General features: G+C 39.7%; 1 protein-coding gene across 1 annotated transcript; it reads right to left on the bottom strand.

Moving 5' to 3' along the window:
* Window positions 1-183: 183 nt before the first annotated feature.
* Window positions 184-4,923, bottom strand: LOC110681819 (eukaryotic translation initiation factor 3 subunit C-like). The gene is made up of 4 exons (XM_021857942.1): window positions 4,638-4,923; window positions 4,204-4,271; window positions 2,323-4,107; window positions 184-1,385 (listed from the first exon to the last, which is right to left on the bottom strand). Exons 2-4 carry the CDS (start codon window positions 4,225-4,227, stop codon window positions 456-458), a joined length of 2,739 nt encoding a protein of 912 aa, XP_021713634.1. The 5' UTR covers window positions 4,228-4,271; window positions 4,638-4,923; the 3' UTR covers window positions 184-455.
* Window positions 4,924-26,355: the final 21,432 nt, after the last annotated feature.

Below are 26,355 nucleotides of genomic sequence, written 5' to 3'. Positions count from 1 at the left end.
TTGATTTCACTTAAGATTTAAGAGCACTCGAATCAGTAGGTGTCCTCTCAAACAATAGTCCTCTTAAGGGAGAATAATAGCCCCTTATGAACATCATCAACTGTCTCAAGTGCATCCAAGGCCTAAATGCAAAGTGAATGTTATATTTGTCTATTTATAGTTTAAGGAGCAAGGGCTAACAAGTGCAAAGAAAAGGTGACACTCACATAATTCATTGGCCTCTTCAGTCCAATCTAACATTAAAGAAAATTGACGAAATAGTTTGAAGGAACAAAATAGGAAGTTACTGCGTTTCATAACTCAAACTACAAAAAAGCGTACAAAAGTTACAACCAATTAGTCTAATTTGGTTTAATTAATTGAAACCAAAACTTCTTCCCGGAAATGAAAATATTACTGATTTAGAAACCTTGGGACAAAATTACTCAGATGGCTTAAGTATCACGGTTCACGAATCAACGAGCCCCACGATTAAGGCTGACCATACGGGCCGAAGAATCAGTGTGTTGTCCTCGCGATGCACGCCCATAAGAGCCTGCCCCTCTAGCATGACCACCTTGGTCTCTTGAATATCCTCCAGCAGAAAACTGTCCAGGATTCATTGCCTTTCCGCCATATCCTGAACGCCCACCTGACCTTCCTTGAGAATAAGAGTTGTCATGCCACCTACCACCACCAGAAGAGGCAACCGCAGCATAATCTGGTCCATCTCTCCTCCTAGGAGGCAAACCATCCAATGAACCACCACCCAACTTGGCCTCCATAGCGCGCTCATTATTTTCTGCATAGAAAGACAGCTTCTCGGTCAATTGGAAAGCAAGAGCCTGCAATCTAGTGTGCTCAACCTCATGGAAGATGATGCATCGAGTAGGCTGGTCCCATGAAGCACGCAGCTCCTCATTAACCATCATCTTACTCACGATGCTGTGTATCTGTGGCTCAGAGAGCTCAAACATCTTAGACAGCTGTTCAAGGCTCAGAGAACTGTAAGAAACAGCATAAGTAAAAAGGTATGTCCTAAGGGCAGCTTCTTTGATCTTGGATTTCAGCATTTCAAAGACACCCTCTTTGTTTTTCAGTAGCTTCCACACATCCAGAGATGTAATAACATCAAAGGCCTTTTGAAAGTCTCCTTGAGTGAGTCCTCTAGTAGCAGCCATAGCATGATCCCTGACATTTTCAGGGGGGCCTCTAAGTGTTTGCCTCTCACTAGCTTCAAGCAATCTCCTGAATGTCTTGCTTATGACTCGACGCTGTGATTCGAAGGTGTTGGCAGCCATATAAGGGACCTCCAACAGCATGGCACAAGTCAGATGAACTGCCTCCAAGAGTTCCAAATTGATGTGCATGTGGTATGGCATCTGTTGTCTTCTTTCTTTCATCTCCTGATAAAAGTAAAAATTACCAGAGTGAGATTCATAAACGAGTAAAGACAAGAATTTAAATTAACTAAATGTTGTTGCATTATGGTATCATATTGCATTTTTGAAGACAGGAAGATGATTAACAATTTCTTTCTCTATTTCATCCAAAATTTGTTTCCACAAGACAGCACTTTTATGATATCATATTGCATTCTTGGAGACAAGAAGAGGATTAACAGTTTCTTTCTTTATTTCATCCAAAATTTGTTTCCACAAGACAGCACTTTTATGGGATGTCTCCTTTGTTTTTAAAAGCAAAGATAAGTCTTTCAAAAGCACATCCACACCACAACACTTGGTCACAACCCACTGCAAAGTAATTCCAGTTTTTACATATCCAAATTGACAGTTCTGCACACGACATTTGCAGTATGATATCCACGAATTTCGTACATTCTACTTTTATGCAAAGCAGTTTATACAAAAATTGTGATTGGACGCAAATATAGTTCAAGTCCCAGTATTAGCCAAAAGACAAACTTTGAAAAAAGGTGGGTTACAACAGCAAAACAACTTACAAATATATATATAGAAGAGTCCAATGAGCCTAGATCAATTGGATTTAACAGAAAAAAAAATATATAAATAGGGTAGTCAACAATCCCTTCTTCAATCACATGGGACAACAACCAGCATTTCTTTGCAACTTAACAGTTATCACAGGGCACTAGGGATGTTCACGAAAATATCTGCTTTCAACTCAGCAATATTGAATTTACCAAATTAGACAAGAGATAAATTTAGGCATCGAACTGAATCAGAAATTTTTCCTACAACAGAAAGGAAGCTGCTGCAAATATCAGATCCAATTACCATACCCTCGAAATTTTTAGTAAAATGTGCAATCAAAAGATGAGAAAAATGACTGGATAACAGTCGCACAACTAAACACACATACCTGTTCAGGAGTCTTCTCATGGTAACGACTTTGAGAGAAACCTTGTGCAAGCAGCTCTCTCACTCTTCCAGCTGAATATAATTCAGAAAGGCAACTGTGCCCTTCTGAAATCAGACCAATTCTGAAAGCACATAATCCAAGCTGAGCCATAGCTCTATTGAACAATATCTGGGTTGAAATATCCATATGTTGTATTGTGTCTTGTAAATGACTCATCAACAATAAGTCACGAGCAATTGAAAATTCATCCATAAGGGCATGGTGGTAAATGTCACATAGCATAGCACGAGCCTTTGTTCTCTCATCTCCAAATTGATAAATGAGAGAAACTAAGCTATCCATCAAGACCCTGCTGCGCTCTGGAAAAGTAGATTTCCGAGGCACAAGCTCAGGTGTTGTCACAAACAAAGAGGGATTCTTACCTACACCAGCCCCCTTGGGTTCCTCACCTGCAGCTTCATCATTCTCCTCTTCTGTTTGTTCAGCCAATTTCCTCATTGCCTCATAAACTTCTTGAGGCTTATAGTACACAAATTCAACACGTCTCAGGGCTACTTTCGCAGCTGCCTTCAGATTTCCACTTTTCTCCAAGTATTCTTGGACATTTTGTGCCAGGACCAAAAACAAAGGCTCATCTCTGAGTCTTTCAACAAATTCACGAGTATAAGGATCTATACATTGCAAGCTCTTGAAAAACTCAATATCTATCCTCTCAAGGAAGGCTACCAAGTTTCCCCATACTCGGATGGTACCATTATGTTCTGGACCCTTTTGGGTTTCATTCTCATCAGGCTCCACAGAATCATCCACCAAAATGTTTGGATACTGAGTGAGAATATCAAGTATAACAAACATATTCTGCACACATTTCTTCCACACATTAATCGGCATGTGTCCACTGAGACTAGGATTGATATCAAATTGAGCAGAAACAACACTGAAAAGGATCTCCAGCTTCTGAGCTGGTGTCTTCGCAATCCTGGTCAAAAAGGTAAGCCGCTCAACAAGCTCAATTTTCCCAGTTCCCTTCCTACCACGTCCAGCAACAATTTCCTTGACTTTTTTGTTCACTGTATCCCAAGTGATCTCACTAGGGTTTTTCAGTAACTTCATATCGATAAGCTTATTATTCTTCCCTGTCTTTTGCCACTCGTCATCCTCATCTTCAGCATCATCCTCCCTTGCTTCATCCTCTTTGTCGGACTCTTCAGCTTCTGACTCAGATTCTTCAGCTTCTGATTCAGTTTCCTCTTCAGATTCCTCTTTCTCCCCATCATCTTCAGACTCAGGATTCTCCCTAAACTTGTTGATCAGATCTTCATATTGCTTATTGTTCTTCTTTAGATTCTGCTTCATTTTATTCAATGCCTTCGCATTGCTGCTGCTCATCTTCTTCTTAGCCTCCTTATTCGACAAGGTCTCAAGCAGAAAATCCTCCAACAACACAAGAGCCTTTATATAGACATTGGGAACCTTACCAGCCTCCGCCACACGCATAACTTTTTCGAGCTGTTTATTAATCTTATCATAGCTCTCCTGTAGGCTCACCCAGTCATTGATCTTCATAGCATTCTTCATCTGCTCAACGGTAGCAGACATCTCCTGGAACCGCTTATCCTTGGCCGAAACGACAACTCGCTTTTGGTCATCAGAATCATCACTGTCACTATCATTGGTCTTTAAATACTTGTTTTCACCACCCCCAACTCGAGTTTCGGGTTCATCAGCAACAATCTCATCAACATCATCATAATCACTCTCCTCCTCCTCGGTGTCACTATTACCCTACAAATTGACAAAAAGATACATTTTTTATTGATGTTCTTTACATAATGGATTGCAAATCAAATGAAAATATCAGCACATTGACGGAATACAAACCTGAGTCCAAAAACGCGAACCCATTTTTCTTCCTTTTCACAATTTCAACAGCTTCTGATTATCTCAATCTACAAATTGGGAGAAAATTCATGTATTAAAAACTAAGCTCAGAAGAAATTTAACAAAATTATAACCCAAAAATTCTTATCAAAGCATTCAAAATCTCAGATCGAGTGAGAAAAACATCATCTTTATAATTCATCCTAACATCAAATTAAAGGGTTCTGAAACACATTAAAAACCAAATTTGATTCAATAATAATTCTAGTAAAAGAATATGAACAGAAAAATTCTAACTTTACAAGAATTGAATTATAACCAACAGTGCAATAATCAATCCACCTTGAACGAACCCTAATTTGAATAAAAATTAACGAATAACAGTAGATAGTGAAATCGATATTCGGTGATTAGAAGAAAAAACAACATCTTACCAGAGAAGCTGCGGGGTATGGTAGATTGAATGAAGAGAAGACGATGTTGGATGCTTTCTGTGTGTATTGCAAAGCAGCTTGTAGCGGGACGACGGCTGCTCAATATATGCTAGGTTAAAAGACTTACTATAGGTAGGAAACTAAGCCAAATTAGAAATCAATCGAATAATACAATTGTGTACTACTTTTTTTTTTCTTTTTTTTTTTTTTTTGGAATAGCAATTGTGTACTACTTGTGTGTACTTCCTCCGTCTCATGCGAAATATTACATAAAACGTTACTTTTTATGTATTCATGTACTAACTTTGGTCATGATTTTTTTTCTAATTAATCAAAACATATTTTATTTACTACAGTATAAAATATACTACGAGTATTAAATAGATATTTATATAAAGTTTTATAATATATTTTTTAAAATAATTTTTATTAATATTTAATTATATAAACATAAAGTCAAACTAGTGTATTGACATGTGTGCAAGGTTAATTGTGTCATGTATTCTGGGTAGCGATGGCAATTTAGGTCAGCGGGTCGAATTCGAGTCAGATTTCAGGTCGATTATGAGAAACTATCAAAAATATAGTATGAAAATTAATATTATTACGGAATATGAAATTGGGTCAAATTCAGATTATTCAGTTCGGGTCGGGTTTGGATTTTTCTCAGTAACTTCGGGTCGGATTCGGGTCGGGTCATGGATTGCCATTTGTTATCCCTAATTCTGTGTCAGAGGGAGTACCATTTATTTTTCCACTGTAAAAAAATAAAATAAGAAAATCATTTTTAACATTAATACTCTTTAATAGGAATAAGTGGTCAAAGTGGATATTTATTTTTATCCTGAAATAACAAAGATCATAACATATATCATAAAGCCCCCTCAAGTTACAATATGAAGCCATGAAGGTCTCGTATACGTAGCTTGTGAAAGGTGCATTGAAAACTATGGAGTATCACGAATGTTGGTAAAAATGTCCACTAATTGATCACCACTTTGAATGTAGGATGTAGCAAATAGCAAAGTTGCCTAGATTAATTTTAATCTAACAAAATGGCAACTAGTAACCTTGATATATTTCATACTTTTGTGAAACATAAAATTAGCCACAAAAGACATAACCAGTTTTCCACTTGAATATCACATTTTAGCCTCGTAAGAATAGTCACATCTTACATCGAGACAAGACAAAACAAATTTCAGCAATTAACATTCACAAGTAACAATAGCTATTGAGTGGTATTTTGCTTCAGTGAACGAGTGAGAAACCATCGGTTGTTTCTCCGTTTCCAAGGGATGGAAAAGGATCTAAAAAGCTCAAATTAACTTGTAAAAAACAGTCGTGTTAACACAACATGCTGAATCACTACCACAAAATCCATTATATTTTGTAATTGTACTCACAATGTAGAAAAAAAAATACTTAGACTCGTAATCATTTTGAGATTTTGGAAAACACAAAGGCTACCTCCCTAACCATGAAATTTGACATAAATTAAGCCAACACATATATCGAATAAGTTGGGGTTGAGTAAACCTCAAATATACTAAACGCTCAACAAGTCACATATACTTCTTAGGTTATGAAACACAACTCTCCTTCGACACTAGTCAAATGATGATCTTGCTTCATCTGACTTGAAATCGAGCTTATACCTAGTTGCAATTCTATTGTCTTAGTGATAAGTCACCAAGACCAAAAGTCACTTCAACGGCCAAAAAGGACTTGAGAACCCCAAAATCTTTCAAATGAAAACAATCACTAAAATATGTACTTGTACAACTATTTATAGCAACGCCTCAGATAGAATGAACCAAATGCGCGATTAATCCAACTTGGACCGGACACAACTCACCCGTCCCAAAAGACCAAACTAACCCGTTTCAAGCTGACTTGACATGAACCGACCTATCAGTCTATCACCAATCAACCAACTCAACTTAAACTGAAACCAAAATTTTGTGTTTTTTGAAGGAACATCCTTTCTTTGTAGTCAGCTTATGAAAATAACATTCTTTGATTGGACTGAACATTAAACTAGCTTTTTGGTCCAAGGTAACCCTTTTTTGTTTGCATTGGGCTGAATTCATGATACCCATCTATTCTGTGCCAACCAAGATATACAAAAGGCCCACTATTAATACGCTATAATCTTTTTTCTTTTTTGTTTTCAATCCTTTCTAGTTTTGGGCATTTTCTTTTTTCGTCCATATGTTGCAAGCTACGGAGTATTAGTCCATTGCAATGGTGAATCTTGGACCAAAATTAAGGGATCAAGATTTGAACATTTAGGCGATTTAGCCTCTATTTATATTTACTGATCGTGAATTATTATAACACTTCTTGTTCCTATTAAAAAAAATAATAATAATAAAAACGAAAATAAAATCATAACACTTCTTGTTATACCTGTATACAAAAGTATACTTCGTATAAGATAATAAACTACTATGTATTTATATTTAAAATTAATAGGGAGGAAAGTCACTATGAGCCATTGAGCCTCAATGAAAATCCTTCTCTTAGTTCTCTAAGTGCACAAAATTAACAATGTCCATATGATGAAAACGACGATATACAAAGTATAAGATATCGTTGAGTTGCACGACACACATTGGGCTTTTAGTTTATACTTGACTACTTGTATTTAGTCTTTATACTTCCCAATTACTAGAGGGATTATTTAGGAATTTTGAGAAAGATTTTAAAGAACAGGCCTAAAAAAATATAACCTTTTTTTTTTTTTTGAATAGTAAAAAAAAATAAATAAAATAAAATAAAAAAAGTATAACCTATGTATAAGGAATTAGCCACATAACTCTATTCTTTGGTATGATAGGTTTCTAATATTGGTAAGTAAGAATAGACCAAAAATAGTAAAAGTTAAAGTTGGATCCATTTTTTTAAAAAAATTATTTTAAAAAAAAAAAAAAAACCCAATAAATCATACTCCGTAATAAACAGATTAAATTTAACTTTATTGTTAGCTACTTAGCATGCATCATTGCTCATCAAGTGGAATGAGTATAATTATATACCAAGTAAGGTTTGGCGGCCTAATTAATAATAAGGATTTGATCTCGTGACTTAAAGGTTATGGAATCAAATCTCACTAAATAGGCACTCTTTATTTGATGATGGAAATTTTCTTATCTCTTCTTTTCATTATCTACGACACTGACCAATAGCTTGACATGTAAAGTCAAATTGAATTAACCTTTGAGAGGTACCAATTAATTCAATAGGCTCATTTTGCTTATCTAAAAAGACAAAGTTAAAGGAAAAAATATAGGGAAGAAGACTAGAAGAGGGGAGTGAGTATAAATGATGGGAACACAAAGATAGAAAAATCTTGCCCTTTTCCCACGGTATATAATTGTGTGAAATGTAATGGAATGAAATTTCAACAAGTATTATAAAAAGGGGCCCCTTTTTTGCACCCATGATGGGTAACACATGTGAGAAGTAAGGCAGTCCAAAACGCACAATACAAACCTCCATTATTATTTATATTATTAATTTTATTATCATTAACAAGACTAATATGAATTGGACTAGTACCTACATTTTATAGAAATTATTAAAAGCCAAATTCTCAAGATATGCAAAAGATCTCATCTGTCCTTTCCTCCTAAATTAGGTCCGAGATTGAATTGAATTGGAAACTTGAGATGATGACAGCTTAGGGTTTCTTTTTTGGAAGGAGGAGGTTGGTTTATAAGAACATGTACAAAATCAATAGAGTTTTAGCATGCATGGTTGTTTTAAGAAAATTGGTTGTCTTTTTTTTTCATGACAAGATCTAATACATACATGCGTGCTTCAATAATTTCAAAAAAAAAAATACATGACAACTCATGATATATTGACATGTGTAATAGTAATTATTTTATTTAATATGCATATAAAATACTCTATATTATATCAATGACATTTTAGGTATTTTAGACAGATATTAAATTGATAAAAAAAAAATACTATATTAAATTAATAAAAAAATTGTATTATAGAGATGAGATATATACTCGGATCAAACATCAATTACATTATATTAAAGGCGAAACTTAGAGAACACTTGGCAAAATATTGTAAAATGTTTTCCCTCAAAAACCACTTACCAAAAAAACTCATTGTAATTAAATTATGACTTTTAGTTTGTATAAAATCTAAAATAATGTCCTTTAATATCAAATTGCCCATTATAACTATTATATGTTTAATTAATTTCTTTCACAATATTTCATACTTTTTACTACTAAGTCTATTTATAATATTTATATCCATTATTTTTGGTAAAATTTATTGTCATTAGAATTATTTAACAATCGTGCATTGCACGGGATTTAATCTAGTAACAAACTAATCATAATTAGGAAAAATAATGAATGATATGTATTATGTGAAGAGTAATGCTATATGCAGCCCTTATATACTTTCTTTTTTAATATTAAGTTAGAAATTTATCAACAATTCACGAGTAAATCGGTGTAATAACTGTTTATTTATTCTTAATTCTTTCCATTTTTAGTTTCTTATATGCAGCCCTTACTCCCTTAGAGCTGTACATATCATTTTCCATTTGATTAAGTTAGTAATATGTAAATTCATTTCAGTATAAAGTAATTCAAGTAAATAAATTGTTGCAATTATTAATTAACGGATCAAAAAATTGACAACTCAAAATCGAGGATGATCCATACATTCATTAATCCATCCTAATCACGTGAAAGTAGTATATATAATTAAGTTTAGCTAGATTTGTGTGGGGGTATCATATCACTTATATATATAGTTGCCTGTTTATATGGGAATATATATACTAGTACGTGGATGAATGATCAAAAGTTGATGGCATTTAATTGATCGATCAATTGATTCAATTCCCTTTTTAAAAAAATAATTGTTATCATAGAAGTGAAGCCTAGCTACAATTTTGTCAGAGAATATTTGAGATCAGATAACACATGCACCAATCACTGACTGCCACTTACCCCCCTTATATTTATTCATGCATTCTTGGACAAACCTCTTCTCATGCGTATACTCTGAGTAGTGAGTAATTATAAGATCACACTTTGATACCTTCAATTACAATCCTCATAAAATAATTGCCAACTAGCTTTAAATGATGACTCCGTATACTCATTATGATCAATAAGTACATGTTGATCGATATTTATCATTGTGACTAGACCTCCTAGGACGAACTGAGTTAGTGAGCTAGGTTGGGTCAAAGCAGTAGCGGACCTAGAAATTTGACAAGGGGGGACAATTTCGATAATTCAACTAACATCAACCTATTTAAAAAAAATGGGTACACAATATAAGTAATTTGGGTTTGGTTGGGAAATAGGAATAAGGGAGTAGTTGAGTGGTATGGTTGAAATAAAACACCCCCCCAAAAAAAGGAGTGATGTTACAAAGGGGATTCGAATGCCATATTATCTTGTGATCTTAATTTCTTAGCTAACATTTGCCGAAGATGCTCGCTGCAGTCCGTGACTTGTGGTCGCGTGGGTGGTGGTTCGTGCCTTGTGGTTGGGAAATAGGAATAAGGGAGTAGTCGAGTGATTTGGTTAAAATAAAGGAATTAATTATTTTTACCACCTCTAAAAAAAACAACTTAATTGTTTTTACCACCTCCATAAAAAAAAGTTTTATTTTATCACCACATAAAAAAAATGAAAATTGACTTTTACCACCAATCACCGCCAACTAACGTATTATGTCCATAAATTCGTTAGTGGGGCATATCATGTCCACGTGTCACCATATTATTGGGTAATAAAATAAATAAATTAACAAATAAAAAAACAAAACCCAATAATATGGTGACACGTGGACATGGTACGCCCCTAACGGATTTATGGACGAAATCCGTTAGTTGGAGGTGATTGGTGGTAAAAGCCAAATTTTTTTTTTTTTATGTGGTCGTAAAATAAAACTTTTTTTATGGAGGTGGTAATACCAAATTTTTCGTTTTTTGCGGGTGGTAAAAGTCAAAATAACTTAAAATAAAACAGTAAAAAAAAAAAAAAAAAAAGGAATGATGTTACAAGGGGGATTCGAACCCTGATCTAGGTAAACCTGAAATTGGGCCCCTTGACATATTGTTTTTAGCCCACTATTAACTTAGCTAAGGCAAACTTCTTGTTTATTCTTACATTCAATTTTATATAACTATTTTCCCAGTTTTATTTTTTTTTCCTAAAATTTTTTTTCCTCTGTTTTTTTTCCCGAAAGTGGGGGGACAATGGTCCCCTCTTGTTCCTTCATGGGTCCGCCCCTGAGTCAAAGACTCAAAGTTGGATGGTTTTAGATTGAGTACGTCGTTGTTTTTTTTATTAGGATATTAAGGGGGTGGTTGGTTCGCAAATTAAAGTGATATGGGTATGGAATCAGAAATGAGGTTAAGGTGTGGTATTGGGTTAGAATTTAATACCATGTGTTTGGCTCAATTTTAAAATGTAATCTCTTTCTATTTTCTCTTTTTATTTGATACCTAAGGAAATGGAATGGGTCAAACCCACCCCCCCTCAATCCCAAAGGTTTTAAAACCCCATATTCATGCTTTTAACAACTAAATATATGTTAGTATGAGTTTTAGTCATTATAAATTCATACGTAGTCATACCTATATTTTGCGAACCAAATACCCTTAAGTGATCATCTGGCTTAAAGAATACTTGCTTAATGACCAAACATTTAGGATGGCTTAACGGGTAAACGAGATAGAGAATTTTCAAATTCAATGCTCTTTGTATTTCCATTTTTTTTTTAATCGAGTATGATACAATATAAGTGTTGACACTTGACAATAGCAAGTTATATTCATCTTTATGTTCGTAACCAAATGTAGCCAAATTTTTTCTAATTAATCTGGCTTATTTATTATTTTATTTTTAATTTCACTATTAGAAAAAGGTCAATTTTCGACGGATGTGTTTCGAGTTTCAATAGGCACGAAAAAATCCATCGGAAAAACGATTTCTATAGATTTGAATTTAGATTTTTCGACAGAAATTTCTGACAGAATTTAAATCCATAAGAAAACACTAAATTTTCAACAGATTTTCCGTATAAAAATGAATAAATTCCGACGAGTTTTCCAGGCAGAAAACCTCTTCTGACGCATGAATTCCGTCGAAATTTTCTTCAAAAAGATCGATTTTCTTACAAATAATGTTATGATGCCACTTTCCGTTGGAATTGCATCAAAAACACGATTTCCGACGGAAAATAAAGTGTTTCCAACGTAATTTGTCCGTCGAAAATAGTAGGGTTGTACACAGTTTGGTCTAGACCATAACCAAACTAGACCAACCTGCATTTTAGCAGATTGGTTTGGTTTGCGGTTTGGAAAAATACGGTTTGATTTCGATTTTTTGGGAAATACGGTTTGCGGTTTGGTTTGGTTTTTCAAAAATTATAAACCAAACCAAACCGTAAACCAGTAAATCGCATTTTAATATTTAAATAATTTTTAAATAAATTAAAATAGTTATTATATATTATAAAAAAATAAAAAAAAAAACATTAGAAGACTATACGGTCAGTATACTACTATACTCTATACTCAATCTCAAAACTATAATGTAGTATGAATTATTTTTCTGGACAAATGTATTTTTTTTTTTTTTCCACTGTTAATTTGTTATGTATTATTTTTATTATGTGTTAGCACTTAGCACTTGATTAGTTGGTTGTTTTTTTATTAAAAATTTGTAGTAGAATTTAATCCCTTTGGCTAATTATTTGAACTATATTATAAATTTATTAATATTTGACAATTTTTAGGAAAAAATGTCGTATCATCATAAACCGCAAACCAAACCGCATTATTACGGTTTGGTTTGGTTTCAATACTTATATGGTTTGGTTTGGTTTGGACTCAAACCACACCAAACCAGACCATGTTCACCCCTAGAAAATAGCATGTTTTCTAGTAGTGTTTTATGGTAAGAAGATTTACTATATGTACGTAATGCAAGTCAATTGGGTTTACAAACAAGACATGTGTCGTATAGGGGCCGATTACCCCTCGTTTGCACAAAAAAAACAAAACAAAAAAGACATGTCGAGTTTCACCCAAAACGCTTCCACAAACTTCAAAAAGAGCATGTTTTGAACAAAATTCTATACAACGTTTTTTAGTTGAATAAATTTTTGAATAATTCTAATCAATTTAGGGTTGTTCATTGGTCTAAGACCGGACCGAAGATTAGAATTTTAAGAACCGAAGAATGAACCGATTAAGTTAGGACCAAACCTGAATCGGTCCAAAACCTGGACCGGACTTTGGACCGATTTAAAATTTTTTTAAAAAAGAAATCTAATTTTTAAATAATTTTATGGAAAACTCGGAAAAAAATAATTAAAGGAAAATCTACACTTAAACGTCTTTTTTTATATATATATTTAGTACAAAAAAGCTCATAAATTTAAAGTTTTCTAAGCTTCTTAAGGATAATCAACCATTATTGAAGGATTTCACGCATATTTTAATTATAAAAAGAAAAAAAAAGATTCGGTCCAAGATTGGTTTTTATAGGGTTTTGGACCGGACCGAAGATTGAAAAATAAAATTCTTGACCCGAAGGTCTGGTCCGAGGTGGTCCGGTCCATTTTTTCGGTCCGGACCGATTTATGAATGAACACCCCTACTAATCATTACTTTAAACGACAATCTTATCAAATACAATAGTAATATTTTAAAATTTGTTATTACTAACTTCAATCTATTTAAATCTATTGTTATTGTTTGGGTCCAATTTATCTAATTAGGCCTAGTCAATAAATGATTCAATGTTCCAAGGTCAAGGCCCAATCCTCCAATCAAGCCAAGTCAGCCCATGACTATTTAAGGGCCCAATTACTCTCCTCTCCTCATATGCAAAGGTATAAAAGCCTTCAATTCATTCATTTATGGATATACACAAAAGCCTCAAGCATTAAATCTCTTGCATAGCTTCCTCTCTAAATACACTGCTTGACTTTGGCATCGGAGGGGTCTTCCTCGGATCCACCCCCGAGGCCAGTTTACGTGTGTTTTGCTGTGCAGGAAACCTTCGGCCCAACATCTCTTGGACCGGACAAGTCTTCATCCACCTCATTGCACCTTCGGCAAGGTCCCATTGTTTTCATCCGAAACAATTTGGCGCCGTCTGTGGGGAAGACTTTCAAAAAATCTTTAATCCAATCAAAATCATCTTGCACTCATCTTAGTAGCAATGGCTAAGAACCGCAAGAACAAAAGCCTACGTCAAGGAGCGGGCGAAAGGCCTAAAACTCCTACACCATCGCCTTCGTCGGACAGGAACTCTTCGAAGGGTGCCAGTTCGGGGGGAGGATCATACCGGGAGGATTCCCTCTCTCCCGTAATTCACAATTCTCATCATAGACCGAGTCCCCCTCGGTCTAACAAAAGTCAGTCTGATCATAGGACTCATTCAGCGCCACAAAGCCAACCTTTGACCATCCACTCTCACTCTCACACTCAGCCGAGGATCCCTTTGACGGGGCCCAGCTCGGAAGAAGTGGCGAGAGCGCTGGCGGTGCTCATGGAGGCAATGAGGGCACAAAATATGCCTCCACCTCGTGATCAAACTCCTCCGCATACCAGGCATCAGCGGAGGAAGCTAGACCATGATGGGGGGAAGCCTCCCTCCTTCCGGGAGCTGGAAGAGTGGGAAGAGGATACTTGGAGAACTGAAAGAGAGAGGAAAAAGAACCCCCAAATTTTCAAAGGATCCTCAACCTCTCGGCCAGAAATGCACAAGAGCAGCAGCTCGGCCTCTCGGTCGGAATCTGCCCACCGAGAACGACCTAAGACTGTTCGCCGAAGCGTACTCGACCGACTCGGCGGCAGGGAACCGAGTGTGCACAACCGCCTCTTGTTCCCTGCAGCCGAGGCCCAAACTTCCCATCCAGGGACGAAAACCACTCTTACCTCTCTAAGAGGGCAGAGCGCGGTCCCTTCGGCCAGGAACAAAGGTAAGGTCGTTATGCTACCCACCAGTTCCCCATTCGAGCAATGGATTCTGGAAGAGCATGTGCCTACGGTTAAAAAAAATACATCACGGATCACCACGAGAAAAAAGAGGCTGAGAAGTCCGAAAAGGACTCTCGACAGGACCTTGACTATCCCCCGGAAGAACAATAAAAATGCGGAGGGAAAATTCCCTCCAATTAATGTTATCTCGGGAGGAATATGTTCTCGGAGGGAACACAAGCGACACCTTAGGGCTCTGACCCACCAGGTGAACAACGCTAGCATGCAGCCTCCTCAGTCGCCGGTGCCGAACATGACGTTCACAGCCGCCGACTGCCAGGGGGTAACATTCCCTCATGAGGACCCGTTGGTGATCATCGCCACGGTGGCCAACCATGACGTCAGCAAGGTTCTCGTTGATGGTGGCAGCGGAGCAAACATTCTGTTCCGAAAGGCCTACAATCAGATTAAGCTGAAGCCCAAGCACCTCACGCCGGTACCTTACCCGGTATCCGGATTCAACGGGGCCTCAACTTATCCATATGGGAAAGTGAAACTTCCCGTCACCATCGGCTGCGATGAAGCAGCTAGGAACGTCATGACTGAATTTTTGGTCATCGACGTTCCTTCAGTGTACAACGTGATTTTGGGGAGACCCATAATTCACGAGATCCAATGGGTCGTCTCAACTTATCATCAGCTGATGATCTACGTTTCAGACGCCGGCTTCCCCGAAAGGGTCCAGGGCAGCCAAAAGGACGCCCGAAGGTGCAACTACCTCAAGCCATCCACCAGTCGCCCAGATGACGACGACGAGGATGAGGAGGAGAAAGAAAAAGAAAGAGAACCGAGCACAAAAAAGCCGAAAGGTCTAAGTGCTTCGGCCCAAGGTTCTGTGCCCAAAGAAAAAGGGCTAGAAAAGGAAAAGGCTAGCCCTTCATCTGAGCCGAAAGACTCAGAGAGCCAGCCGAAGAAGAAAAAGTCTGGGACGCCTGCTGACATAGACAGCAGGCCAGATTGTGAAGAGTCCAGCCCATCAACAATGGACCTGGACCAGCAGACTGAAACGGTTGAGTTGACCGAAGGAGATGCTGAGAAATGTGTAACAATCGGGATGGACCTTGATCCGAGCACCCGTTGTGAACTTATTCAACTCCTTCGGGACAACAGAGATGTGTTTGCTTTCTCGGCAGCTGACATGCCTGGGATAAGTCCAGACCTCATCTCCCATAAGCTTAACGTCGACCCAACGTGTCGGCCAGTTAAGCAAAAGAAGCGAAATTACTCCGCAAGTAAGAACCGAGACATCGCAGCCAAGGTCAAAAAGTTGCTGGATGCAAGCTTCATCGAGCCTTGTCAATATCCAGAATGGCTGGCTAATGCGGTGATGGTTCAGAAGGCCAATGGTACCTGGAGAATGTGCGTTGATTTCACGAACCTAAATAAGGCTTGTCCGAAGGATTTCTATCCCTTGTCGAGGATCGATCAGCTAGTTGACTCAACAAGTGGCCATGCCTTGCTTAGTTTCATGGACGCATTCTCGGGGTATCATCAGATCTTCATGCACCTCGACGACCGAGCAAAGACGACATTCATCACGAACGCCGGGGTGTACATTATAAAATGATGCCCTTCGGATTGAAAAATGCGGGGGCAACTTATCAAAGGCTGGTGGATCAAGTTTTCGCCGATCAAAAAGGCCGAAACATGGAAGTTTATGTTGACGATTCAATCGTCAAAAGCAAAAAATCTGAAGACCATGTTAAGGACCTGGCTGAAACCTTCGCCACCTTAAGAAAACATCAAATGAAGCTGAATCCGAAGAAGTGTGTATTCGGCGTGAAGTCAGGGAAGTTCCTTGGGTTCAAGGTAAGTAAGAGGGATATTGATGCCAATCCCTCCAAAGTCAAAGCAGCGCTCGATCTTCCTGAGCCAAAAACAAAGCGGGATGTTTAGCGGCTCACCGGAAGAATGGCAGCCCTCTCGAGGTTCATTTCCAGAGCTTCGGACAAGGGGTTACCTTTCTTCAAAGCCCTGAAACTCCCAAAAACAAAAGAGCTCGTCTGGGAAAAAGAGCAAAAAGAAGCCTTCAAGCAGCTTCGGGAGCATCTGGCTCAACTCCCAACACTGGCTAGCCCAGCAGAGGGAGAAACTTTGTATCTATACGTAGTTGTCAGCCCAGCCACCATCAGTGCAGTGTTGCTGAGGGAAGAAAATAAAATTCAGCAACCGATCTACTTCGTCCGTCACACTCTGACGGATGCCGAGACTCGCTACCCTTTACTCGAGAAAATCGCCTTCGCAGTAGTGGTAGCTGCTCGGAAGCTGAGGCCCTATTTTGATTGCCATCAGATAGTGGTCTTAACTGATCAGCCGCTGGAAAAAGTTCTCGGCAAAGTTGAAAAATCTGGTAGGCTGGCCAAGTGGGCTTTCGAGCTCACCGAATTCAGCATCAGCTACCAGCCGAGAACAGCCATCAAGGCTCAAGCTCTAGCGGACTTCTTGGCCGAATGCTCGTACCAAGAGACGCTAGACGATGAGATGAAAATCTGGACCGTGTTTACGGATGAATCCTCCACCGTAAATGGTTCGGGGGCAGGGGTAGTGATAACCTCTTCCGAAGGAAAATCCTTTGAGTATGCACTAAAATTTTCTTTCAAGGCCTCGAACAACGAAGCTGAATATGAGGCAGCAATCGCTGGCCTAGGATTGTGCATCTCCCTGGAAGCCGAGCATGTCCGCCTGAAAACAGACTCTCAGCTAGTTGCATATCAGATCGGTGGCAGGTACGAGGCCAAAGAGCCCTCCATGATAGCCTATCTTGCCAAGATCAAATCAGTCATTGCAAAGCTGAGAACTTTGAAAGTTCAGCTGATCCCAAGGGGTCAGAACGCTCAAGCCGATGCACTCTCCAAACTTTCCAGTTCAACTCTCACTAAGCTGAACAAATCTGTATATGTGGAGGTGCACCGAGAAAGAAGTGTCGACGAAGCACCTGAAGCGTGCTGCGCTGACCCAGAGCCCAGCTGGATGGATCCCATCCTAGCTTTCAAGCTTCAGGGAGAAATTCCCGAAGATAGAATTTTGGCCTCCAAACTGAAAAGAACCAGCTCAAGGTTCATCGTCTTCAGAGGGGAGCTTCTGAAAAAGTCCTTCTCAGCCCCATTGCTGAAATGCGTGGGACCAACAGATGCAGATTACATCCTTCGGGAGATTCACCTCGGCATCTGTGGGAACCACATTGGGGGAAGGACCCTAGCCCACAAGGCATTGAGGGACGGATATTACTGGCCCACTATGATCTCAGACGCTAAAGAGCTGGTCCGAAAATGTGAAAAATGTCAAAAATTTGCACCAGTCATCCATCAGCCAGCTAGAAACCTTCAGCCGATCCTTAATCCACTTCCATTTTCCCAATGGGGGCTGGATATCTTGGGAACCTTTCCAGATGCACCTTACCAAAAAAGATGGTTAATAGTCGGCATCGACTATTTTAGTAAATGGATTGAGGCTGAAGCAGCTTCGAATATCACAGAGAAAACTGACAGGAAATTTATCTGGCAGAACATTATTACCCGCTTCGGTATTCTGAATGTTTTTGTCTTCGATCATGGGAGGCAATTTGTTAATTTACCGCTGAGGCGATACACAGATCAGTTCGGCATTAAATTGGCATATTCGGCAGTGTGTCATCCACAAAGTAATGGCCAGGCCGAAGCTGCAAATAAACAAATCCTCAATGCTTTGAAGAAAAGGGTTGAAGATCAAAAGTCCAAGTGGATAGAGGAACTTCCAGGAACCCTCTGGTCGCTTCGGATGACTGAAAAAGAGGCAACTGGCTATTCACCTTTTGAGCTGGTGTATGGTGCCGAAGCCGTTCTTCCAGTGGAAATCGGCTCTGAGAGTTTACGAGTGCACCACTTCTCGACTGAGAATGAGCAACTTATGAAGGAATCTCTCAATTTCCTCGATGAAGTAAGAGGCTCAGCCCGAGACAGGATGGCTGCTTATAAGCAGAGAATCAGCAAATTTTACAACCGAAGGGTCCATGCAAGGCCTCTCAAAATTGGAGACCTTGTCCTTCGAAATGCTGCGGCAGTTCAGAAAGGCCGAGTCCATGGGAAACTCTCAGCTGCATAGGAGGGACCCTATGAAATCTATGATGAGCTTCAGCCAGGGACATACCGACTTCGTCAGTTAGATGGAACTGAACTGAAAAATCACTGGAATGCTGATGTACTTAAGAAATATCATGTGTAAACCCTTCGGGGCAGAACAATCTTTGTAAGTATATTTTGAATCATTAATGAGAGGCCTCAGAGCCACCATTTCTATAATTATTTGCAACTTGTTATTCTTTCAAGTTTTCTTTATTCTATCTACTCTTTAAGGGTTTTTATTCAGCATCGTCTGAAACCTTCGCCTTCGGGTAACTGGGTTTCAGATTGCTGACAAACTTGTCTTTTTAAAGAAGTCTAGTCTTTCAGCTGAAGTCAAAACTTCAGTAAGACTTGTTCTCTAAAGACATGAGTCCATGGACAAATCTGGGATATTGCCTTAACTGAGCCTTGTACCCCAGAAATCCATTATCCGAAACATTGCCTTCAGTTGGCCTTGTGTTTCGGATATCTATTTTAAAAGATAGACAGAAAATCAAGGATAACAGCAGCTGTTAGAAATTTCTTATTCAGCTTCGTCTGAAAGTTAAAGAAACAAAACCCAACTCAGCAATCCAAAGACTTGAGTCTTCAGATTTCTTGGGGGGGGGGGCAAGAGGCACTATCAGTGCAAGTTTATCTTCAGCAGAATTCTTCAAGCCGAAAGCTTTGTACTTAGCAAGTTTTTGCGAAATTTCTCAAGTTCAAAAACAGTAAAGCATTCAAAATAAGACAAAGCAATTGAAGAAAAAGCATCAGATTAATGAGATTAATGCTCAGAAAGCAAGCTACAAAGTTTAAGTTTTCAAATAAACTAAAAGATTATATCGGCAGCCGCCACAAGCGGAAAATAACAGCTGCCGAAATACGTACAGAAACAAAAATAAACTGTTTGTACATCAAGGCAAGCTGAAGCAAAAATAAGGCAAAAAGAGATTCAGAAGGCGGCAAGTCTGAAGTTAAGCACATGTTGATCCGCAAGACTCTGAAGACGACTGCCCGATTTCCTATGCTTCAGCCGGAGGATCAGGCTGGTCAGTTGGGTCTAGCCCCGGGGCAGTCTCGGTCCCAGCAGCGGAGGAGGCAGGTTGGGCCCTTGCCTGAGCTTCAGCGGCTCGCTGTTCAGCCTCCAACTCCTGCCGCTCAGCTCCTCCTCGGCTTGTTCAGCCTGAAGGATTTCATGCTCAGCAGGAGTGGCATACAGCATGTGTGGATCCTCGGGGTCCTGAGCCCAAAGCGCACACTTAGCCCAATCCAGCAAAGGCTCAGCATGGAGAGCCAACCTCTGAGCCACCTTAAACCCATTTATGTAGCCCATTTCGTACTCTTCTTGGGTATAGAGACGGACCTGGAGCAAGACTTCAGCGTCAGCCAACCTCTTTCGACTCTCCTCCAAATCCTTTTTAGATTTTTCTAACTCCTCTGAGAGTTTGGAGGAAGAAGTCTTCTGCTCATTAAGCTCCAGCTGGACGTTGGAAGTCTCGGCCTTGGCCTGGGTCAGCTCATCTCCCTTAACCTTCAGCTGATCTTCCAAGTCTTTCAGCTTCTAGTCCTGGCTTTCAGCAACAGCTTGGGCAGCAGAAAGGTGAGCATCCCTAGCCTGTTGAGCCTCTTCAGCAGCCATCCTGCTGAATTCCAGATCCTCCAGCCTCTGCTCCATCTCCCTAACTTGGCCAGCAGCCTCGGCAGCGATTCGGCGAGAGATAGCCGCCCTGAAACTGGGGATGTCAAATGCTCCTAGCTCATTAATGACCCTTTCCCCGGCCATCAGAGTAGGGAAAACCTCAGTTTCCATGGCGTGGCAGAAGGTCCGAAGGGCCTCAGCAGCCTGCTTCTCATATTTTTTGGCCGCTGCCTGCCTCTCTTCAGCAGCCTGCTGTTTCAGCTCAGCCAGCTTCGCCTCCTCCTGGGCAATCTTTGCATCCTCCCAGGCATGCTCCAGCTTATCTTGGAGGGTGTCAATCAGCTCTACAGTAAGAGTCTGATTGTGCACAACCTGTTTACAGGGGCACATCAGTAAAAGAGAAAAAGAAAAAGAGAAAAGAAAGAGCCAAAAAGGAGAAGGAGAAGAGCTGAATAAAAACAAAACAAAATAACTAAACGGTTAAGTACCTGTATCAGCAAACGCTGGTTGTCTCTTGCGGGGTCAGGGACCCTTCGGCTAGACTCTCCCATTCCAGCTGTGGCCTTCAGCGACCACACCCTCGCTCGGTCCACCTCTGACATACCAGATAGGTCGCCGAAGTAACCTGCAGCCCCTTCACGGTTCTGGCCCCAAATTCGTTCCCAAATAGGTTCTGGGACTGTGATGCGGGGGGCCGAGAAACCCAAATCTCCAAAGTTCAGCGTCTGGAAGGGCGGGAAGGAAGAAGACGGAACCTCCTGAACCTTCTCGGGCTCAGCATGACCTTCCCCTTCGGCGGAGCCCAGCTGGTCTCCACCAGGGTCAGCAGCAACGACCTCCTCTGCTTCCTCCCCCAGATCAGGTTGACGAAGTAGAACGTCAACCTCCCTATCAATATCATCTGAGAAACCTTCAGCAATTGGTTTCTCAGAGTCTTCAGCAGGGCGTCCCTGAACCCCCCTTCGGATCAGGAGTTCTTTGGTCCACCTTTATCTCTTGAGTTTCGGGAGGTGGAGGGGGGGTTTGAGGACACGAAGCTTCCGGCGGAGGGGGAGCCCTCGGCGAGCGTCTACCTTGATCAGGCTCCCTTATGTGGATGCCCCCGGTAGGCCTCACCCCCGTCTGAAACTGACGAGGCCCCAGCACGGCTAACCTCCTCCTCCTCTTTGCTAAGGGCTGCTCGTCCATTTCTTCAGATTCTGACGAGGATGGATCCTCAGAACGAGCAGGCGCTTTCCCTTTTCTCCTTCCGCTCCCTTCCTCGGACTGCAGAAATGGGGGGCAGCAAAGTGTGTGAAAAAAAAAACGACGAGCAAGTCAGGAACTCACCGGAACCCTCGGATGAGCTCCAGGTGCAGGGATATCCCTCTCAGCGGCACCAGATGTCCCAACACCTCCTTCCAAGGAGTCGATTGCTCGAGACACGTCTTCGGCTGTCTGAGCAGCCTGTGCTTCCTCGGGTAATAAAGGCCTGAGGGGATCTCGCTTGTCCCACCAAGGCTTCTGCTTGGTGTAATCGGCGGCAGCCTCGATCTGAAGGCCGGTTTCGTGCAGATGCAACGGACGGTTCTTCGGAGCCGTGATCGCCGGAGCCCGATCTAGAATGACTCGTTCGGCGTTCACCCCAACCGATTATAGTCAATACCCGAGGTAACCTCGCTCAGCTCTGAAAAGAGCAGACGAAGGTTAGACTGAGGGAATAAGCATAAAAAATAAGCAGAAAATTAAAGAAGTCAAAGTCCTCGGCCCCAGCCGAACATACTTACCATCCCTGTACTTTCGGCTGAGGCCGACAACCGCGAACATCTTCTCCTGGAAGACGTAATGGTTATCTGAAAGCCATCTGGCCGGGATAAATCTCATTCGGCCAACTCCCCCAGGGTTATTCTGCTTCCCGAAGAAGCTCATTTGCTCGTAGCTGAGGTGACGAGCGGCATCAGGGTCCTCAGGGCCCAGATCCTGCATGTTCGGATCAGGCCTTGAGAGGTATCGGGGAGCTCCAAAAAAATAAGGGTGCTCCGGATCAGCGGGAACTCTCACCCAGACCCATTGACCTCTCCAATCCTTATCCGAAGAATCGTTCGGCCACATAGTCAGATATTGGGGGCGGCTCTCTATTCGCCACCAGCCTGAAGACCCGTGTTGGTCGTACACACTCTGGATGTTATGCACTAGCTGATGCATCCTTTGGAAGCAGTGCAAATTCGACTCAATGGCAAAAAATCGGCACACCCAGAGATAAGTCATCACCCGCCGAATACTAACGGGTGTTAATTGGCACAGGGAAATCCTGTACTTTATTAAAATATCCCTGACGAAGGGATCCAAAGGGAACCGAAGCCCATATTGTAATTGTCGAGTGTACACCCCTATATATCCAGGAGGGGGACGGTGAATCCTGTCAGTCGGCGAGGGCATTCGACACCAATACCCATCCTCTTCGAAAATGTCGTAGTGCAACTCTATTTGCTCGGCGAACCGGTAGGTTTCGGCGTGCCGAACCCACCGAGAGTAAGGAGTATTTCTCACCATGGCGTCCTGAGCCTCGGCGTCTTGCCATTCAGCATGCCCAGGGAGCAGGTCCCAGAGCACAAGGGGCAAATCTTCGGCCTGCCCAGCCCGTTCTATCTGTTCAGGCTGCTCCGCCTCGCCGGCCCCGACGTCCTGCTGAGGCGGCGCGACATTCAAAGGAACGGCCGGAATTCCCCTCTCCGGGTCTTCCCCGACTCGTTCCTCGTTCCAAATATCGGCGCGGTCACGGGGATCCCCAGCCTGGCCCCGTCGACCCGGTTGACGCCCTCTCCCTCGAGCCATAACCAAATTCGAAGAAGAAAAGTAGGGAAAAGAGGGATTCTCTCAAAAAAGGCAAGAAAATCAAAAGAACTCGAAGAAATTTACCTTCAAATAAGCCGGAATGCGCCGGTCAAGTCACTGGGAGCGCGGATTTGAGTGTCGAACTCGGATTCGGGAATATTGCGCTAGAAATTCGAAGCGAAAGTGGGTTTATGCGAAAATTTGAGTGTAGGTTGGCGAAGAAGTGAGGCGAAAATGCGAATCAGACCTTACAATTCCAGGAAGGAGAATCTCAAAGGTCGAAAAGTTTAAATTTCTCTTAAATGTCTCCTTAATTAACCGTTAAACACTTTCTCACTTGATTAACCGCCCACTATCTACTCCACTTCCTATTAATCATCCAAATTACAGTTATTTAATTAATAACTGTTCAAAAATTTAAATCTTTTGATTTAATTAAATCATTTACTTCCCTCCATTTTTATTGGATTCAAACCCGACCCGTCATCCTTCCAAATCGGGTCTGGGGGGCAAGTTGTTTGGGTCCAATTTATCTAATTGGGCCTAGTCAATAAATGATTCAATGTTCCAAGGTCAAGGCCCAATCCTCCAATCAAGCCAAGTCAGCCCATGATTATTTAAGGGTCCAATTACTCTCCTCTCCTCATATGCAAAGGTATAAAAGCCTTCAATTCATTCATTTATGGATATACACAAAAGCCTCAAGCATTAAATCTCTTGCATAGCTTCCTCTCTAAATACACTGCTTGACTTCGGCATCGGAGGGGTCTTTCTCGGATCCACCCCCGAGGCCAGTTTAAGTGTGTTTTGCTGTGCAGGAAACCTTCGGCCCAGCATCTCTTGGACCGGACAAGTCTTCATCCACCTCATTGGACCTTCGGCAAGGTCCCATTGTTTTCATCCGAAACAATTATTATTAGCTAATCTTTAACCACTATTCTTAATATAGTACTTCATAATAATACAAGCTAGTACCAACTAATTTCTCGATCTCAATTATTTTGATGATGAATTTTGTATATATAATAAGACAAAGTTTTAACGTCAAAAGCTTAACCTCAAAAAATACAAATACTTTATTTTAAACCTATAGTACTCCGTATATACTATTAAGAAAAAAAAAGAGGATATTTATTTTCTGTAGCTAAAACAAGACTAAAATTAAATTTCAACATAGTTAGACCAATTAATTGGAGGAATTGAAGAGACGATGATGAATTGTCAACATGTCATTATCGTCATAGGTTAAATCAATATCCTAAAACCCACTCAATAATAATCGAGCTTTGGAGGAGTGAGAAAGTTATTCATCCTGTTTACTTCTATAGCTCATACTTGTATATATTAACCTAATAATTTTTAAAAATATTTATATTTCCATCCATTAATTTTCATTAAATTTATTTATCCATCATGTGTATTAACACGGGTACCAGTTTGTTGAACAAATTGAAAAGATGATGAAGGACTGTCAAGATGTCATTATCATCATAGGTTAAATCAATATCTAAAATCCACTCCATTATAATCAAACTTTGGAGAAGAGAGGGAAGTTTTTTTCTTTCTTTCTTTTTGACAAAATGTGCAAATTTGTGACGGCATCTTTGGCATTCCAATCAATGAAAAGTGAGTCTATTTCATAAAATTCATTATAAATATAATTAAATTATGAGTAACTTTAATTTAAAACCACTTGTGGACACCTCTACGTAGGCACTATATCTATGCCCACATATTGCGGGAGGTAAACTAATGATATGATAGGGAAGAATATTATTTTAGATAACCTACTTTGGTCTAATCGTAATTTAACACCACCTTATTACAACTAATCTAGTTCCCCCCTTTTTTTTCCTTTTTTTTTAAAGGGTGAAGTCCACGCTTTAATTATTATGATGCTATATGCTATTATTTACATTTTTTCAATTATTAATCTACGTAATTGTGGATCAATTATTAATGTGACGAATAATTATGTAACTAATATAATTAAGCTAGCTAGTGCCGCCTTTGGGCTATATATGCGTGATGCATTGATGCCTCCCTACTCCCTAGCATGTCAACTAAGGTCAAGGGTGGTGCCGTTTATGTAGTCGATCGATGTTAATTAAATTAAATCATGTAATGCTCATCGATAAATTTATTACAAGTATTACTAGCCTACGAACTAGGGCTTGTAAAGGGCAAATAAGTGTTACGAAACTAACAATAATGATCGTAGAAGTCAAAAATCAAGAGATATTTTAATGCGTTATGGATTAAAGTAGACATGTATGTTAAAATCTATCTCTAAAAAGATTGAGAAATCATGTCTTATTAAATGTTATCACTCCTCTTTTAATAAATAAAAGGTCTAATTTTAATTAAAGGTTATTCTCATAGTGTGTATGTGTACTTGATGGCTACTAATATGGTGGGAGCTGAGACTTATTAATAATTCAGTGAGTGCAAATAAAATAGAATAAAAAAATCTATCACCTTAGTTTCATATTATTTGTAAAGATTTAACATAAATCATATTATTTACAATAAGTAAACATTTTCTACATACTCATACTTTATAGTTAATCGTTGCAAATAATGTGAAACAAATGTAGTATTTTATGTTTTCAGTAGTGTGGTTGATAAGTTGATAAAATCATAAATTTTATGTTGATTGAACTATTAGTCATAAAATTTTCTGTTGATTGAACTATTAATTCAAATCATTATCTTCAAAAGTATACAGGGAAGACTCTAATAACACCTCCACCATTGGTCCACTTTTCAAGGGCCGAACAAGCAATCAAAAGTAAGAGGATGGAAAACTCATGAAGTTATTTAATTTGCTCCCAAGTCCTAATTTTATTTTTAGGGAGATCTATAAGTACGTTTGAGAGAAAAAAAATTTAACAGTGATGAACCAACTTATTGTTTCTCTAGAGTTTCTCAATTGTGCCACGCTAAAAATCTAATGTAAGTATGTAACCTTTATCTAGTCTCAACTCTTAAAAAAAATAAAAATAAAAAAAAATAAAAAAAGGGAAAAAAAATGTAACCCTCTTCCATTTAGGGTCTGCTCTGATACGATTATTTTCAGTTCAGTTCAGTTCAGCTCTAATAAGTTTAGTTAAGCTCAGCTCTAATAAT

This window comes from Chenopodium quinoa, unplaced genomic scaffold (genome assembly GCF_001683475.1).
Source record: "Chenopodium quinoa cultivar QQ74 unplaced genomic scaffold, ASM168347v1, whole genome shotgun sequence".
Lineage (NCBI taxonomy): Eukaryota > Viridiplantae > Streptophyta > Magnoliopsida > Caryophyllales > Amaranthaceae > Chenopodium > Chenopodium quinoa.
Note: the sequence above shows the minus strand (reverse complement) of the source record. Positions and strands in the feature narration are given on the sequence as shown.

Excerpts from the sequence above, each read along its gene's own strand:
- LOC110681819 (XM_021857942.1), bottom strand. The coding sequence starts at position 4,227 with ATGGGTTCGCGTTTTTGGACTCAG. Across the intron at positions 4,108-4,203 it reads GTTCGCGTTTTTGGACTCAG|GGTAATAGTGACACCGAGGA; the intron begins GTTTGTATTCCG and ends GTCAATTTGTAG. Across the intron at positions 1,386-2,322 it reads ATGAGAAGACTCCTGAACAG|GAGATGAAAGAAAGAAGACA; the intron begins GTATGTGTGTTT and ends TACTTTTATCAG.